Source organism: Syngnathoides biaculeatus, chromosome 12 (genome assembly GCF_019802595.1).
Source record: "Syngnathoides biaculeatus isolate LvHL_M chromosome 12, ASM1980259v1, whole genome shotgun sequence".
Lineage (NCBI taxonomy): Eukaryota > Metazoa > Chordata > Actinopteri > Syngnathiformes > Syngnathidae > Syngnathoides > Syngnathoides biaculeatus.
The window spans coordinates 18,668,202-18,688,324 of record NC_084651.1 but is presented as its reverse complement, the minus strand read 5'-3'; the positions used below and the strand labels follow the sequence as shown (position 1 = coordinate 18,688,324).

The 20,123-nt window shown below is 40.6% G+C and overlaps 1 protein-coding gene across 3 annotated transcripts in view; it reads left to right on the top strand.

The window, feature by feature from the left end:
- The window catches only part of ptk7b (protein tyrosine kinase 7b), a 100,847-nt gene that overhangs the window by 47,939 nt on the left and 32,785 nt on the right, over positions 1 to 20,123 (top strand). For all 3 annotated transcript variants that reach the window (XM_061836440.1, XM_061836439.1, XM_061836438.1), the window contains one exon: positions 16,066 to 16,362. In XM_061836440.1, coding sequence (XP_061692424.1) covers positions 16,066 to 16,362 — 297 coding nt within the window. The remainder of the gene's footprint in view (positions 1 to 16,065; positions 16,363 to 20,123) is intronic.

Sequence of the window (20,123 nt, the reverse complement as noted above, 5' to 3'; positions counted from 1 at the left end):
ACAAAAAAGTCTCATTATCAGATTAGTGCCAGTTTTTTTTAGACCATAAGAGACAGGAACAGCCCAGTCTCCCTTACCTGAGCAAAACCTAATGCACCCTAATCTAATAATTGCTGTCAAATTCAGTCTCATAAAAGCAGGGCTGCAGGATGGCGGATGCTTCAGAAAGTTTGTCTAGCATGGGTAATGATTCTTGTGGTTCCTTTCAGGAGGACATCTCAAAGGTCAAACTCATCACAAAGATTATAGATTGGGTTATTTAAGTCTCTGTAAAGTATGCCAAATTTATTTGCTCTACTTTCCCACTCAACCTGCCTACACTTTTTTTTTGTCCTCAGAGGCATGAGGCAGAATTATGCTGCCTGTTTTTCAACAGTTGTCGCCTTATGAGTGGGTGTTGAAATGTGGTCAGCCTCAGTCGAACTATATTTTAGATGTTGCTTTGACATAAGGCTTGACAGTTATAAAAGCAGGTGTGGAGGGACACAGGAGGGGAACATGATGAGTGATGTGGGCTCGTATTTGCTGTGAAATGTTTCTTAATCTGCAGCAGCTGTCACTTTAGCACCCACCTCCTGTACTTTCTACCATGATAAGAAATAGCATAACACTGAGTCTGCGTCGCAAAGTTCAGTATTGAAGTATGACAATATCAAATTAAATCCACACTAGAATAATTGTCATGGAGTATTAGCTACATTGATAAGGCTCGCAAACTACACATTTTCAACTCGAGTGATCATCAAGCGTAGTTGTTTTTTTTTTTTTCTGGGGGGGGGGTGAAGGCTGAGTGTTTAAATCCACTTCACAAAGTCCCTGTAAAGTGACAACAATGTATTCTAAATTAGGCACACCACAGTGTTAACAAGCCTGCCATATTTTAATAATTATAATAAAATGACGTATATGTAAAAAAATCATAGAAACCTACTAGTTCCTGAAAATTGTGGGCATGACTGCTGAATGTGCCTGAATACATGCCACATTCAGTTTTCAGTTAGCGATCAAATAGCTCTGTACAGTATGTGCTCTATTGTCGGTAGTGTGAGTAACAGGCTGAATAATGTGTGCAACTGTGTTTAGTAAACTTTGCCTGATGTGTCTTTTCTACGGACCAGACCCGTCAAGTTTGCTAGCCCACAGACTTGCATCATTATTATCCAGTACAGTCACCACATCACTCAGTTTTGTGATGTGTGTCTTTTCACATAACAGTGATGTAGTGGGCTAGCAAACTAGCAGGTCAGCAAACAGACCACCAGCCGGGTTGTCTGCAATTTTTTTATTTTTTTTAAGCCATCCCCCCCAAAAATGGAAAACTGAAATAATAATGTAACATAATTCAATGATTCAGTAATACATTTTATGTCTTTGCAATTTCTCAGCTCTTCAAACACTGAATGTATTTAGAAACAAACCACTGAAATCACTTCACAGGGTTTATAATAGGCATCCCGATAATGTTGAGGTCAGGTCTATCTTCAACAATTCTACCTAGTTACAAGGCACTGACAACCTATATTGGTTGGCCTATTACAAAACAGATGTTTATCTTCATCAATGACACTTGTCCCACCGTTTCTGCACATTTTTACATCTGTATTTTGTTTTATTACTATTATGTCTGTCATGGACACCATATGGGAACACACATTCATCCTTTCCAAAAGTGAGGAGTGCAGACATGCTCAGACCTGTTAGGATGAATAGGACCTCCTTTGATAACTGTGTAGTAATGGTGACATACATCTGTTGAACCATAACTTCAGGAGCTTTTATGAAAAACTAAATCCACTCACTAGACTTGCAAAGAAGTTTTAGGCTGTTAGTATCAGGTTTTTGTTTCTACATCTGTCAAAACTTTGTTCACATCAGATTACGGTGGCTGAGCAGGAGCAAAGCAAAATGATCTGGTGAATCTGGTCGGCTAGGAGATCTTGCATACTGGTTGCCATGCCAGTGTTGCCTGGTAATAAGCAAGGGAGGTAGAATCTTTGTCTAGTTTGGTATAGAGACCGCTGCCTGCTGTCACTGGTAAAAAGGAGAACACCATGAAGAAAATGAAGGCAATCTTATTTAGCTTTGTTATAATAATCTTTCCCCCCACAGAAGCGTAACACTTTACCTAGTGCAATTACCTCATACAATAAGAGCCAGAATTGCAATATGGATGTATGCATACCTGTGACACTGGTAAGAAATGAGCTTCTTTCAATTGATTTTCCCTTTAAGAGCAGTGGAATGAACACACTGATGTACTCTGCAGAGTTAAAATAGGACCAGCAGGGATCTTTTGACCAATGTTCTGGAATGAGGCAACTAGGAATTGTTCTTTTATACATTTTCTATTAGCCATTTCATTGATCACGGTTGAGCTACAACAATCTATTTTAAGATCTTAACATGTTCTGTATAATGTCCTGATTTGATTTATAAAACATTTGACAATGTAATCACATCCAACACAAGCGCTTCATCATAAATTTTCTTCATGCTAAATGTTGTTATTATTATGGTTGTGGTTTGCATTTTGCAGTATTTCAGAAAAAGACTAAACACCACAAAAATGTAGGAAAACATCCTGGACTTCGGGAAATGTGACATGGGCCCGGCCCCACTTTTCATCAATGGGCAGTGGTTGGAGATGGTCCACTCCTTTCGATTTCTGGGAGTCCACATCACAGACAACCTCACCTGGACTGTAAATACCACAGCGATGGTGAAAAAGGCCCAGCTATGACTCCACTTCCTAATATTGCACAGGAACAACAATCTGGAAGCCAAGCTGCTGTCTTTCCACAGAAACTCGGTGGAGAGCATCCTTGCATACTGCATCAAAGCGTGGTATGCTGGGTGTCCAGCAGCAGACAGGAGAGCTCTGCAAAACGAGATCAATAGCACCCAGAAGCTCAACAGGCTCCTCTCTGCTCTCCCAATAAAATGTCATATATTATACTATATTATAATAGAACATTTATAATACTTCATCTGAGTTGCTATACTTTATCTTGGATCTAATGAGTTTTATTGTTTTGTATTGGTTTTAGCACCTTGTTGAGTAGCGCTCATCTTGTTATATGAGCAGTCATATAATGACAAAGGCTTTTGATTTGATTTGAACGTCATACTAAAAGTCACAAGTGGTGGTTGTGGGAAGGTTTCGGCCTGCTTATTTTCTTCAGCACCTGGACAACTTGCTGTGATTGATGGAACCATGTATTAACAGAAAATTCTGAAGGACAATGTTCAATCATCATTTTGTGACCTCAAGCTGAAGCGCACTTGGGTTTTTCAGCAGGCTGATCATCGATAACACACCAAGTCAACTTCTGAATGACTTAAATCCAGACTTGAATCCTATGGAAAGGCTGTGACATGACCTTAAAAGGCCATACATGCATTAAAAAAAAACTAAATTTGGGGGGAAAATTCCAATAATTCTGCAAGGAAAAGTGGGGCAAAATAACTCGACAGTGAGAGACTCATTCCCTCTTATAAAAAACTTCAGTTTGTTGCTTGATAAATGAAAATCACTACCCAAAAAACAGCATTTTAAGTTCACTTGCTTTATAATTGTCTATTTACCATTGTTTAGTCTTAAAACAAATAAGGAAACTATGCAAAAGTATAAGAATTTGAGATGGAGGCCAAAGATTTTTCATGGCACTGTATTTATTTTTTTAGGGAGTTTCTGGTAGAATATTTGACCATATAAGTGTCATGTGCGCTTGCACACATTGGTTTGCTGTCAGCCCATGAAAGCGCTACAAAGTAGGCTTCAGTTCCTCCCATGATTTTACCCTTCATTCGAAGTCCAATTTATCTTGCAGGCATCTGGGTCTGAAAACCCATCTGTGGATGAAGCTGTCAAAGATTTTCATCTGTGGTTTTCCTCTTAGCTTTTGAAGACTCTTGTACTTGCCTATAGAATGATGGTTGATCTGTGGCTTCGCTCTGAAAATAATGTGCAGGCTGTCATCCAGGCTAGATTCCTAAAATTTGATTATGGAATTACTATCATTAAGAAGTGGAATGGCTCTCATTCTGTCACATCTACATGAAAAGGGTTTTCCCATCTCTTTGTGTCCCTCCATTTTACTTCCCCTCTGAATAAAACTAGCAAATCCAGTGCAGCAGCAGAAATGTGCAACTCCCAAATAATTTGAAAATTTCAGTATCTATCACATTAGTTGAGCACTTGAAATACTGTAAGGATACAAATGCAAACAGTGTTGTTTTTATAAGTACACTTGCTCTAGTTGTAATTAATTGGCCACAGGCAGTCAATGTCTTCTTTCCTGGACCATCTTGTTCACTGTCCTGTCTGCTTCTCCTGGCAGTCCAGCAGGCAGAGTAGATGCTTTTAACGAGAGAATAGTTCCCAGAGCTATATGCATTAGTGTTCCTGTGCATTCTGAAAATGGATGGGATATTTTTCATTCGGTGCACACCGTAAACAACCTTGTCCAGCCTCTGTTCTGCATAAGACAAACAAGATGTTTGCCTGTGCCTACAAATCAAGGTATTCAAGATTTTAGATAGTTGTTGGATATGAAAATATTGATTACGGGCCCTACTTTGTGGTTCTTTGTTTAGTGTTCGCCAACAGGTTGGGGATTTGTTTGTGCTTTTCAGGAAAAACCTGGATTTAAACTCATACAATTATAATGAGTGCAAATGATTCTGCTGCTGGTTAAATCGTGGTTTGAAAATGCAAAAATGCCGGTTGAGGGGATTCATTGGTTTCAGTGGCAGAAAATGTTCGTTTTATTCTTTGTTCCTGATCGAGTCTAAAACAATACTGTCATTGGCATAAACAATAGTGTGGCTATGCTTTCAGAAACGGGTTCTTGTGACTGTTATGTCCTTGAGATAAGCATCTTAGCACAGTGGTGTTGGTTATTTGAATCAATGCATCAACCAGGCTCATATCTGACTCCAAAACTTTGTTCTGCTATTCTGTCATTTGGATACACTTGCCTGCTGTTGCCTTACTTTGACTCTGCCCACTGTGATAACCTTCATACTGTCATTTGATATTGATTCGGTTCTTACGTCAGCGTGTTTTTTCATCACTCTGCAGTAACTTAAGAAAAATGTCATAATATTGTTTCAGTTGTCTCCACAATGAAGAGAGCAGTGAGACTGTCATATTTGTGTCACTTGTCACTCAATTGATCCATTCAACTATTCTCATTTCTAATTATCCGGTGCAGTGTAATGGCTAGGAGTGAAGACGAGCCTAGTTGATTTAGGGCCAAAGGCAAACTACTACCTGGACTAAAGTCAGTTGAGCGTTTGCCATTGAGTGTGACTCAGTCCCCTGCCTGCTCAACAACTAGACTAGAAACGACGATAGTGTTCATTTCCGCAGCTCTTTGTACAGTCGGTCTAAATTAGTATTTAAAAAGGAAAAAATAATAATAAGCACTTTACAAAGAAATTTAACATGACCGTGGATCTGAAGTAATTCTCTTACACTTTTTTCTTTTGTCTGAATTTGATTGCCTTTGTGGTTTTAATTTATATGAATGTAGCATCTTCTGTCAGTGTTTGCTATCAAGCAGCATTAATATTCAGTATTATAATAGTATAGTATCGTATCAGTATTAGTTCATGTACACCCTTTTTACAGTGAGTTCATGAATTGAGCCAACTTTGGGGTGACTTCAACCTGATATTTCAGCTAACCAAGGTGGGCTTAATGGGGTCAACAGCGTATTAAATTGAAGAGAAGACTCCCTGTGCGCAGACATTTTATCCTCTCAGCACATTTTGCCATCAGTCTTTTACCTACTTTCTTACTTCCACTTTGTTGTCAGTTACCTTCATCATGATGTTAATATTGTATACGACCTGCTGCTCTCACCGGTGCATTAGTGTATTTTTGTAAGCAACACCCGGAAAGTGCATATTGATCCCTGTAATAGTCAGGAGTACCCACTCAGCTTTTGTAGTTGCAAAGCCAATTTTCCCATCCATTAATTTTCTGGGCTCAAGGTCACAATATCAGCAGATTAAGGAGACAAAGGAAGTGGTAATTGCATGGGTGGTTTACAAGGGCCATCTGGAAGACATCCTAAAGTTCTAACTCTACCACCTGTTGACTCATTTTGATTCAAAGGATCTATGACTCGGTTTGCCACAAATGACTGGATTCCATTTAAGAATTATAAAATAATGTTCTTGTATGCTGTTTGCTGCCTCACCACCTAAATGTTGCATTTCCTTTGTTCCCAAATGAGCTGTAATCAGTAGCATTGCACCCTTTAATTTCCCTTGTTGAAAATTGTCTTCCATCAGTGTGGGATTTTCTCAGCATTTTAAATGACTGATGTAGCAATATGTATGTGAAATACACCATATTCCCCAAGTACTCACTTGTTACCTGACTTTACTCTCATATGAATTTAAGTGTCATCTCATTTGTAATCCATAGGGTCCAATATGATGTCGGTCCACCATTTCTGCTATAGTAGCTCCAATTCTTCTGGGAAGGCTGTCCACAAGGTTTAGGAGTGCGTTTATGGGAATTTCTTACCATTCTTCCAGAACCACATTTGTGAGGTCACACACTGATGTTGGATGAAAAGGCCAGACTCACTGTACACTTGAAATCAACCCAAACGTAGTCTATTGGGTTGAGGTCAGGACTCTGTGCAGAGCACTCGAGTTCATCCATGGCAGACTCAGCCATGTCTTTCTGGATCTTGCTTTGTGTACAGGTACACAGCCATGTTTGAAATTGAAGAACCATTCCCACAAAGTCGGGAGCATGAAATTGTCCTTGGTTCCAGTGAAAGGAATTCTGAAGGATTCAGCATACCAAGAACTTTTGGATGATTCAATGCTCCCAACTTTATGAAAAAAAAAAAAAAAAAAATTGTGTATGGCCCCTTCCTGATTCAAAATGACTGTGCACCAATGCAGAAAGCAAAGTTCATAAACTTGACTGAGAGCATTTGGTGTGGATGAACTTGCTTGTCCTTTCACCAACCTGATAGAACCCCTTACGACTCAATTATTGGACAGTATTGAGCGCTGGGGCTTTTTGTCCAACTGCACGGTGTGACCTCACAAATGTACTTCTGGAAAAATGTCCCAAAATCCCCTACACACACACGCACGCACGCACAGACACACACACACACACACACACACACACACACACACACACACACACACACACACACACACACACACACACACACACACACTTTAAAATCTTCCCAGTAGAATCAAAGGTGTTATAACCATAAAAGAGGAACAGATGTCCTACTAAACCCTATGAATTAAGAAGGGAATGTAACTTCAGATATGTGAGTTAAGACTGGTGAGCAAATACCTTTGCCAGTACGGTGTAAGTGCCCATATTGGATTGATTAAATGGTAAGTCTTGAATGATCATTATTATCTTTTTATATATTCATCGTATTTTCCGCTCGGCATGGACATTCCGACAAGAAGAAGTAAATTCCATAACAAACTAAATATGAATTGACCTTCTTATAAAACAGTGAGAATCAGCAATTTTGACTTTTGCCTGGTATTTTTCTAGTGATACCTATAGTCATTTTCTGAATATTCATAACATTGGCTAACAATCTTAGTTTGTTCCCACTTTATCGCTCACAATATCCCTTTCAACTCGCCTCACTTTGAAGCTCCCTCAGAAGTTAGGATGGTGTTTGCCTTCCTTATCTGTTTGAATGTCCCTCTGTCCACGGTAAGCATTTTTTTCCCATGTGCTCACTGAGAAACAATCGACCATATGTTATATTTCAATATGGTCACAGAGGCAAGAAAGGAATCATTTCATTCATTGACACTGCAGTTGTGATTTGTATGTATGCATATATAACGTGCATATCTTTGGAATGTGTTGATTCTCAAGTCTCACTATGAGAGCCAGGAGTGCGGTGTACTTGAAGGATATAGGTCATGGCGCATGCCCCCCCCCCTGTTTTTTATTGTTTTTTTATTTTGGGTTTGAGCTGCAGCACTGTGAGCTTGACAGACTCAGTCAGATGTGATTGGCTGTGCCTCTCCATCTCATCACTCTCCTGCTTTCATCAGTCATCCTGTGGTTGCTTGGGTAAACATCTCTTTGTGTTGTCTGTATCGCCGGGGACTTTTTGCCGGAAGTCATTCCCTTTTTGCACTCAGGTACTCGCGTATTTATACATAGACGCATTACGTCAACCGATATGAAGTAAACCATCAACCGCATTCCACAGCTCCTCCGCCGCATTGCAAAACTTCACGCAGAATACCTTATGTAAAAACACTGTGGCAAGATGGCTTAGCCTGGAGGAACTTGGCTATCTCACAATCTGGCATTGTGCTTGGCATGGAGGCAATATATATTTTAATGAATGTTAAGACGCTTGCACTTCCTAGTTGTAAATAGATTAAATTCCAAGTCTCTTAAGGGAGTTGGTCATGGAATGATCCTCTAACACTGTGTTGTAACTAGGGATGGGTATTTGATTAATTTCACTTTACTGACCATGGGGGAAATTAACATTTTTATGGGTTGACACATGTACTGCACAAGTTAACAAACTCATGTTTTAATATGATTTTAGCAGAATAATACTGTCTGGGGGTGTTATGCCAAGATTTGCTTGGATGTACCGCAACTCCAAAAAGTTTAAGTAATGTTTTTCTTTAGACCCAAAACTAGTGATAATCGACTACTGTTCAATGCATAGACTCTGTTTTAACTCAATTACGTCAAGATGTGATGAATCAACAATTACACACAATTGACGGAATTATTTTTCACAATTTTTTTGATTAATCAATTATTATGCCCATTCCAGAGTATAACATTCTCTCCCAGTCCGACTTTTGTCCGGTCCACATATTGACCAGTAGCTTTTTCTATTTAAAATAAATAAATGAGGTATTTTTTTAAACGATTAGCCCGAAAATGATTTACCGTAATTTCTCGAGTATAATGCGTCCTGAAGTATAATGCACACCCCCAAAGTTACCCTAAAAATCAGGAAAACCCTTTTACCAATGTACAATGCGCACCATCAATTTGCTGCTACCCGTGTTCTCAAAATATAGGAATTATCTGTATTTATATTTTATTTTAGTTAAGGTGGAGGTGGGACTGCATGCAGGGATCCGTGCTGAGCCCGTTCCTGTCTGCGATAGTAATGGATAGGCTAACAGATGAATTTAGACTGGATTCCCCTTGGACTATGATGTTCGAAGATGATATTGTGATCTGCAGTGAAAGCAGGGAGCAGGCGAAGGAAGAAATTAGAAAGATGGAGGCATGCACTGGAAGGAAGAGGAATGAAGATTAGCCGAAGTAAAACAGAATATACAGTATGTGCATGATTGTGAGGGGCGGAGGAGGAGGTGTGAAGCTCCAGAGAGAAGAGCTAGTGGGGGTGGATGACTTCAAATACTTGGGGTCAACAATACAGAGTAATGGAGAGTGTGGTAAAGAAGTGAAGAAACGGGTCCAAGCGGGATGGAACAGTTGGCAGAAGGTGTCTGGTGTGCTATCCCAGTGATTCCCAAACAGCATGCCGGTGTACATTATGACACTTATGCAACTTTGCGCATGAATGACGCGCTCTCCGCTCACATTCATTTTTTCGTATAGACATTGAAGTGAATAATGTTGTATGTATTTTTCATTACAATATCTATTTTAGAATGTTTATAGGGATGACACTTGGGCTTTAAGTTAAAACAAACTCACGGGCAGTCGTTTCTGATCTTTGGTGCAGTAGCAACAAACATGCTACAGTAACGATCAGGAACGAGGAGGTCGAGTTCAGGTAGGGTGCGCACATTACCGTAATAAATCTAAATGTGTAACGTAAGACATCGACTATCATATCAAAATGTATATGTATACCTTTTTTTTCACCACTCAATGTACCTCTATACAACTATACAATGTGATTGTATGTTTTATTTTTCATCCATACCTAAATACAATGTGCTCTATTAACTTTTTGAAAATATTTTGGGAAAAATTTGCGCATTATTTTTTTTAGAAATTATGGTACTAATTTAATTCCACCAAACCTTTCAAAGTTATAGGGGGGTAACGGTGTGGCATATGTTCGAGGTATGATTATCTGTTAATTTAGTTCTCGTCCATACATGTTTCATATACCTAGCTATCTGCGCTGTGAGTGCCATTCTGTTTGCTTTCTTTCTGCTCTTTTTTTTTTGGCGATACGAAAGTGAGCATTTATTCCTCTTTTATATACAAACTGTGTTTTGTCTCTGGATTTTCAGAAGGGTTCATGTTCAGCTTCGCCTGTGAAGGGTTTGCATTTTCTTCCTGTGCCTGCATGGATTTTCTTTGGGTACACCGGTTTCCTTCCACATTTCAAAAACATGCATGACAGGTTAATTGGAGATTCTAAATTGCCTCTAGGCATAAATGTGAGTGCGAATGATTGTCTGGTTACATGTGCTCTGCGATTGGCTGGGGACTAGTTCAGCGTGTACCCTGCCTCCCACCCAATGATAGCTGGGATAGGGTCCAGCATGCCCGCGACCCTAGGGATGATATGTGATATGGAAAATGAATAAATGAATGAATGTTACTGTGTATGCAAAGGTCAAGTAGACATAACTACCCTTTCACAGATTGTACAACCTGAGGGTAGAAATGTTGCTTAGAAATTCACTTATCTGGCTTTGGGTGTCCTTGTGTTATTAACAAATCTGCTTGGCCCACTTAGTTTGACACTGAGGAAAAGAAAAGTCCACAAGATTGCGGCCCCTTAAAAGATGAACCCACTTGTCTGCCAGATCTGAATGTTGAAAAAGTACTGCAGCTATTGTTTTTTTTTTTTTTTTTTCAACTAAATGGTATAAACGAAGTGTTTATCTTGAAGGGATTTTTAAATCACAGTTTATGCGCAAAGGCAGGGGTACACACTGGAACAGTACATAAGTATTTTCTTTCTTAATGCAATTTCAGTAAGAAAAGGGAAACTAAAAAAAAGAAGACAAGTGCAGTTGCTTATGGCCCCGTCACACCATGACGTTCTGGTCAGCGTTCTATAGCGTTTGAGGAAAGTCGCCCATGGTCGCCGGGATAGCTCCAGAAGAGCTTTGTTTTAACGTTAGTGAACGTCAATGATCGCTGGGAATCGGCGGAGAACGCCGGTCCGGAAAAAAAGTTTTGAACATGCACAAAAGTTCTCACCGAGACCAGCGTTCATCAACGTTTAATTTTAAACGCTGCAGAACGTTCAAGAACGTCCGTGGAATGTTTTACTAAGGTTCGCCGAGTGTTGCACGTGTTTGGCTATCGTTAGTCAGTCGTAACTCTAGCTTTACTTGGTTGTTACTTAATCGTTTGCTTTGCAGTGAATGACTCACTGGCGACCTGTCAACGACTACTGAACAATCCCCTAGCGCACACAGCGTGTAACTAAAGTGAAACGAATGTCGTTTGGCGTCCATTGAGCATCATTCGAGCGTTTCCCGAACTTCCATGCATATGGTTATATAAACCGATGCTTTGTAAGCAAGGTCCGTTTAATATTAAGCTACAGTAGAGAGCACCTACTATGGAAGATCCAGAAAGCAGCAGTTCGTTTTCACAGAAAAACTCCACCAGACTATCCTCAACAGCCCGGTCCAGGATCCTGCAATGCTTTCTCTGCTTCTTTTGTCTCTTTGTCGGACCGTCCTCACTGGGGTTTGCAAGGTGTTTAGGGTCCCCAGGGGGAGTCACATGGTGCGTGACTTCGCTGACGTGCTCTTCCTCCTTTTGTTTTTCCTCCAAACACATTGTTCGTGATGAAAGAGGCTTAGCTTTTTCACTAGCAGCGCTAGTTGCTGAAGTCCGCGCCCTAACTTTTTTCTTCTTGGCGGCATGATGCTCACTGTTCTAACTCACGACAACAACTGAAGTGACTATGAACTTTCCAACGTTTTAGTGCCGGTTCCACTGTAAAAATTACACGCCAGCAAAACGCTTTTCTGTCATTATTCACCCATTGATCACACTCTCATCACACTCGTCTTACGTTGACAAATCGCTCGTCGCGCCCCGTTTGCACACGCTAATGGTTTTTAGGGGTATCTTATTTGGTCGCTGTTACACGCTTTTCGTGCTTTTAGACACACGTTAAGTCATGCGTTAGACACACGTTAATCACACGCCAGATGTGTCATTCACGTTTGAGAACGTTGAAAAATAGAACGATTGAAATGTTCCGAGGACGTTGACCAGAACATCATGGTGTGACAGAGCCTTTATCAGCAGCACAAAAAAACACATCCTTTTCTTGTATATAGTGATGTACTGTATGATGTTTGTGGCAGGCTTTTTTTTTTTTAGTCAATCGATGGATTTGTTTCTTAAAATCTAATAAAGACACAAGGGTTACACAATTTCATGTTGCTTACTTATTTAATTATATCACTACACATAGACGAAAAAGTAACACAAATCTCTTTACCTTACCATACCAAAGCTGCTGCAAACTAGGCATGTCTTGATTAAAGGAAAAAAAAAATTTTTCTCAAAAAGTATTACGATAAACGATACCGTTTTGTTTGCCTTTGAAACTCTCAGCCTTATTCTTTCCTTTTTTTGACTTAAAGTAAGTATTGTTGTTATTATAATTTAATTTGTTGTTTCACTGTTAAATATTTTTTCTCTCCCCTGTGATATTGATCTCCTGGGTCTGAACTGATGAATAAAAAGCGGAAAGAATAAAAGCTAGTTTTTTTTCAAATATACGTTAAGGTTTGCTGTAGTCAACTATCGTCTGAACAATCTGTGCCACTCAGGTTATGCTTAGTGAACTACCGTGTTTGCGTTAGTTGTCGAGTTTGGGACACACAACAACGGGGAGAAATGCTGACTTTTTAAACGATCTAGCACATTAGTGCATGGGCTAGCATACCCAATTGGCAGTTAACGTTCTTATAAGTGCGTCTGTTGTATGAATGTACATGCTGCACATGTAGCTAGTTTATGGATTACTGGATGGATCCAGCACTGACCGGCAAGAGTATCAGCCACAAGCGGCCAATGACACAGCCCTCCAACTCTCAGCTCACTGTGTGATCCATGTGCTGGCTCACTGTCAATTTATAGAGTCTGTCAAATTTTTGTGTCAGAGGATATGTCGATATAGTAATTATCTGGCCATCTCTACTTCTGTTATGCAGATTTTGGTTTGAGCATGCGTTTTCATCTGTGGAAGAGAACACTGGGGTTGGAAGAGCGAGTGAAGGTCAAACAGTGAGTTATTGCCTCAGCTTCAACAAGCGCTTTGATTGACGTTATTGAAGGATTTATTGTGTAGCTTGATTCCAGTCGCCAGTTTTTCAATGTGGTGACACATCCCTCTCCCACAACACACATTGCCCACACACTCTTGGTGGTACGCTTCATCAACTGTTAGCAGTGGGCCGTTACTTATGATAACACACTTGACATCAGGTATGCGAACTTGCCAATGAGCACTGCCTTGACAGAATATAGAGGTCCATTGTGGTAGCTGTTGGAACACGAAGAGAGAATTCTGTGAAAGTTCAACCACAGTAAAACCAACTGGTCTTGACACTGATATGTAGCTGAATAAGGTGACCACCATATTCAAGACTAGATTTAATACGATCAGATTTTTGGGCCGATCACTGATCAATGAGTTAAAAAAAAAAAAAACAATAACTGATCCTGTCACAAGATAGAGCTTTGTCTATTTAGTGAATGATGTTTGTTGACTGTTCATTTACAGTACACAAAAAATGTTACAATAATTTCTTCATCTGTCAGTAAGAAATAGAGAGACAACAAATGAACAGTCTTCTATTAGATGGCAGGAAGTACCTGCAGTAATTAACGTCCCCACTTTTTTAAAGCCGATCAACAGTCTTCTTCTTTTCCTTTCGATTTGTCCCGATTAGGGGTCGCCACAGTATGTCATCTTTTTCATCTAAGCCTATCTGGTGCATCTTCTTCACTAACACCCACAGTCTTCATGTCCTCCCTCACCATATCCATCAACCTTTTCTTTGGTCTCACTCCCACTCTTTTGCCTGGCAGCTCTATCCTCAGCATCCTTCTACCAATTTACTCACTCTCTTGCCTCTGGACATGTCTAAACCATCGAAGTCTGCTCTCTCTAACCTTGTCTCCAAAACATCCAACTTTGGCTGTCCCTCTAATGAGCTCATTTCTAATCCTATCCAACCTGCTCACTCCGAGCGAGAACCTCAACATCTTCATTTCTGCTACCTCAAGTTCTGCTTCCTGTTGTTTCTTCAGTGCCACCGTCTCTAATCCGTACATCATGGCCAGCTTCACCACTGTTTTATAGGCTTTGCCCTTCATCCTAGCAGAGACTCTTCTATTACATAGAACACCCAGACACCTTCTGCGAACTGTTCAACCCCACTTGGACCCGTTTCTTCACTTCCTTACGACACTCTCCATTGGTCTGTATTGTTGACTCCAATTATTTGTAGTCATCCACCCTTGCTATGTCTTCTCCCTGGATATTCACTCTTCCCCCACCGCCCCTCTCATTTATGCACATATATTCTGTTTTATTTCGGCTAATCTTCATTCCTCTCCTTTCAAGTGCGTGCCTCCGTCTTACTAATTGTTCATCCACCTACACCCTGCTTTCACTGCAGATCACAATATCATCTGTGAAAATCATAGTCCAAGAGGAATCCAGTCTAACCTCATCTGTCACCCTATCTTTTCCTACCGCAAACAGGAAGGGCCTCAGGGCGGATCCCTGATGCAGTCCCACCTCCATCTTAAATTCTTCTGACACACCTACGGCACATCTCACTGCTGTTCTCCTGTCCTCATACATGTTCTGTACTATTCTAACATATTTCTCCGCCATACCGGACTTGCACATGCAGTGCCACAGTTCCTCTCTTGGTACTCTGTCATAAGCTTTCTCTAGGTCTACAAAGACACAACGTAGCTCCTTCTGACCTTCTCTGTACTTTTCCATGAGCACCTTCAAGGCAAATAATGCATCTGTGGTACTCTTTCTAGGCATGATACCATACCGTTGCTCGCATATACCTACTTCTGACCTGAGTCTAGCCTCCACTACTCTTTCTCATAACTTCATTGTGTGGCTCATTATCTTTATTTCTCTGTAGTTTCCACCGTTCTGAACGTCGCCTTTGTTCTTAAAATTGGGAACTAGTACACTTTTCCTCCACTCTTCTGTCATCTTCTCTCCGGCTAGTATTCTATAGAATAAGTTGGTCAAAAACTCTACAGCCACCTCTCCAAATTGCTACCATACCGTCACTCGTATGTCATCAGGACCAACTGTCTTTCCAGTAAATGCTAAATATCGGCCCATGCCGATCAGATTGGTGTAAAGTCTATAAAATAAACCTCTGCATATGACACAAAGCAATTTTACATTGCTGCAATCTATGACTGCAATAATAAACAAATTGCTAATCTTGAAACTCATTTGCACCTTATCTGTAAAAGTGGTTGCTTTGCATCTCATTAGATCAGCTGTATTCAATGTTGCGAACTCAAATATCCACTGCCCACAAGATAAGACTCATTCAATTCATATACACTATTCCAAGCTAAACTAATGTCTTCGGCAACAAGAAAAATTGTTAAGCCCGCTATAATGATACTGGTTGTATCGTGTGCTTGGAGCTTTGGTTCAGGGTTCATTCCATTGGTTCCCTCGACTGAGATGTGGTTAAATAGAGCAGAAAACATGTATTCACAGTGCTGGTAGATGCGTCATGAATGATTCAAGTGTGCGTCAGGATGTGTGTGCAACACTTGGTGTCTTATGTGAGAGCTATCTTCGTAAAGTGATGGCAGATGACTGGTGTACCGTGTGTGTGTGTGTGTGTGTGTGTGTGTGTGTGTGTGTGTGTGTGTGCGTGTGAGCATGTGCACACAGTGTCAGACAGGAAACCTCACAGCCTTGTAAAGTAGAACTTGAAATTTGAAACACCCCCCCTGTCTAGTTCTGATAATTTTCAAACATTTTCCCACAAGGCCAAGTGGTTCTGTCATTTATTGTCCCTCTTTCTTCTTCTTAGTTTTGTCCATCCAGGCTGCTGGCATTGAGTTCACCAGGGAGCCCAAGTCTCAGGATGCTCTGCATGGGCGTAGCGCCATGCTCCGCTGTGAGGTCAGCGAGCCGACTGACATCACCTACCGTTGGCTTCACAATGGCCAGCCGTTGGAAAACAGCGACAGGCGCTACCAGGAGGGCAGCAATCTCAAGTTTAACGCTGTGGACCGCCAACTGGATGCAGGAAACTTCGAGTGTGTGGCACAAAACACTGCAATAGGAGAGGTGCTCCACTCTACCAATGCCTCCTTCAATATCAAATGTAAGTATTTCATTTCAGAGCACATTGATTTCCTGTGGAAAAATTGCCAGTTGACTGAGTTTCATGTTGGGGACAAGGATGTGTGTCCAGTCTCTGGATCAGAAAAGCAAAACAAAGGTTGTAGTGTAGGATGGTGGCTAAAAAGCAGAAGGAATGTTTCCACTTGGACTTTTTCTTTGAGGCTTCCTCTCCTTTGCCCAATAGAAACTGAATATGAGTACCACTATGCACACATGCCTTCCTAGTTGAGCTTGCCTTGCTTTTTCTGTTATTTCATAATCTTTTTCCATTGTGCTTTTTGTCCAGATGTTGCGGAGTTGCTTTACCTTCTATGTAATTATTTCACTCGGGATCAACGACAGTACCGTTTCTCAGTTAATTGTCATGAAGGCATAATCAGAAGCGGCACAGAAGGTTCTTCATTTTATTTAGTATTGCTCTAAAGTCAAAAATCATTGGTTTATTAAAAAAAATGTATCGAAACAATTAAAATTTTGGGCTTCAAAAAAATCTCATCATGGATTATGGGGCAGCTCTTGGTATTCGTTGTTACTATGTACTAAATTGCCCGCATTTTGAATACTCTACTGTATATTCTCGTTCCTCACTCCATTGACACAGGATTTTATTATGAGAGTGTGCTTGTTTTGGGGAGGAGGTTTTCTAACTAAGTCTGTCATACTCTGAGAAAGAGATAAACACTAAACTCAATTCTATACTTCGGCTTCGTGAGCTGATACAATATTTGGGCCCTGTGATGTTAAGTGCATTGTGTTATTGCCAAAAGAAACTCATTAGTTTTCTCAAGCTTCTCTAATGGTAAAGAAATGGCTTTGTGTTAATGCTTTTCAATAAAGCTGAATAAGCAAACAATTCAGACAAGAAAGACTAGTTCTCATGATACAAATTCAGCAACTATATGTGATGTCATAGCCATGAATTGGGTGGAAGGCAGAAGATTTACCTCTTTTTTTTTCCCCCTTATTTTTGTATAGACAAGTGTAATCCTTTTTGATCAGTGAAGTTTATCACTCAAATAGTTTAAATTGTGTTAAGAATAAACCTTTCAAAAAAGCCCACCCTGATTAAAGAAACATTCATTCTTTGTCATTCATTACATTTAGTTTATATGGGGCACATTAGTAATGGATATAAATATTGTGAGGGATGCGAAGTTTATCCATAGTTACACTGCTGCACATTGTTTACTGCTTTATCGCAAGTTTCCAGTCTAGGTTTCAATGAGAATTTGTGACAAATATGACTTCAAGTTTGAAAGCACTTGACTATTTCAGAATATAGAAACTCACACACTTCCAAAAAAAATTTCAAGCAAATGCACATTGAGGACTTTTATGTTGTCTACATGCAAGATGACTGTTACATTATGACTCTATGTTCCTGAACGTATTTAATATTTTTGGGGTATTACAATTTAGATGACTCACATACATATAGCTAAAAAAAAAAAAAAAAAAAAAAAAAGGAACAAATCCTCCAGATTGCATTTCTAAAATGGGCCTTTTTGGGATATCAACCTCATTTGTCACTGTCAAGATGTATAGGTTGGCTTCTCTGTGTGGATCGCTTTGCATATTGTAAGCCAGAGCATGTTATGACAAATGCTCTCATATTTCCCAACATACAGGATATTTAACGGGCGATAAAGCTACACACAGCCTTTAAAGACCCCCTTTGGGGCTAATTCTGCCTTAGCGGTCACTCATGTGTATGCTACTTTGCGTGCATAGTGGTAGATCTATAGAGCTATAGCGTGAGGGGCAGGGTGGTCTGCATTTACTGTGCCACAGTAGGTTTTTATCCCCCATCTGCATCCACCCCAGCCTTTGGCGGGTAGGAGAGAGTTAATTTATCTTACGCTCAATGGTGGGTAAGCAAATCCTGTCAGTTGAGAGTTATTCAGAGTAATTATCCCCCTCTGTGTTCTCTAATAGGTTTTCACCCGCCTCTTCACCACTTTGTTCTGGCTGGCCATTGGGTCTCCATGGCGAAAAATGCATCCATCAAAGGAGTCTGGGCCATGCCTCGCCTTTGTCAGGATGTTTGTTAGACCTGCGGGCGACGCTTTGCCTGACTCGTGGAACAACATGCGGACAGACTTTTTTGGAAATCATTGAGTATTGACATTAGAAACACATTGAGTGACTGCATTCCCTATTTAATCTGTAAACTCACATAGAGCCGCACAGACAAAAGCCAACACAAGGGGAGAAGAACACTTGGAGGTGGAACTTCTAACTACAGGAACTCATATAAGGAAAGAGGTTAGCAAAGAAGTGGTACATCATTAGGTCTGACGAGAGAAGAAAGTTATACATTGAGATGCGACGTAGGGCAGTCAGGGGTGGCGAAGGCAAAACAAGAGGCATCCACGGACATATACGCCAGGTTGGGCACTTAAGGAGAAAAGGACCTCTACATGTTGGCCAGAGAGAGGGATAGAGATGGGAAGGATGTCCAGCAAGTTATGGTGATTAAGGATAGAGATGGCAATGTGTTGACTGATGCAAATAGCAGTCACTCACATTTGAAAAATGTACTTGTGTGGTCAGTCATGCCTGCAGATATAAAGTTATGGGTGTGGTCCACCAGTCATGCCCGCAAATATAAACTTGCGGTTGTGTGTTCTGTTTGTAATTGAGTGTACCCCTTTGAGAACAGAGGGGGGTGAGGAGGGGGGGGGGTTGTCAGGTCAACTAGGAAGTAAAAGCAGGTTGAGCAGCTCCTGGGCCGTGTGCTTCCATGTTAAAAAGAAAAAAAAACAGGCTGTGGTTCACTGCGCTGGATCAGTGCCGCAGCTGAGAGGGAACATTGGTCAAGACTACACAAAATAAGTGACATCTTTCAATATTTTTGTATTTCTAGTAAGTAAGTTTCTTTCGGCTTCTCCCGTCAGTGGTCGCCACAGCGTAACATGGCAGATGAACGCTCATATTTGTTTGGCACAGTTTTTACGCCAGATGCCCTTCTTAATGCAACCCCTCTTGGGGAGTAGAGGCCCCAGTGAGATAAGAACTCACAACCTCTTGTTTACCAAACCAATGTTCTAATCACTGAGCTACGGGGCCTCTCTATCTCTTTCTACGCGTAAAAAAATTTTACGTGTGTGATTTGTCGTGCTCGACTGTGCTGATTTGTAAGTGTGGTGCCATGCGGGTGCGTATGCGCCCATCAAATCACAGTGACTGAAGTGGAGTGCTGGAGGGATGGAAAGAATACTTTGAAAAGTTAATGAATGAATAAAATGAGAGAGAAGAAAGAGTAGAAGAGTCAAGTGGGGTAGCCCAGGATGTCACAATGATTAGTGAGGGAGAAGTTAGAAAGCCACTAAAGAGGATGAAAAATGGAAAGGTAGTCGGTGCTGATGGCATACCTGTGGAGGTAGGGAACCACTTTGGAGAGGTGGCTGTGGAGTTTTTCACCAACTGGTTCAACAGAATTTTTGTGGGTATTAAAATTTTTGAGTAATGGAGGAAAAGTGTGCTAGTGCCCATTTTTAGGAACAAAGCCGATGCACAGAGCTGTGGGAACTATAGAGGAATAAAATTGATGATCCACAGAATAAAGTTTTGGGAAAGAGTCGTGTAGCCTAGACTTATTATCAGTATTTGTGAGCAACAGTATGGATCCATGGCTAGAAAGAGTACCACAGATTAATTATTTTCCTTGAAGATCAAAAAGTAGAGAGAATGTCAGAAGGAGCTACATCATGTCTTGGTGGCTCGAGAGAAAGCCCATGA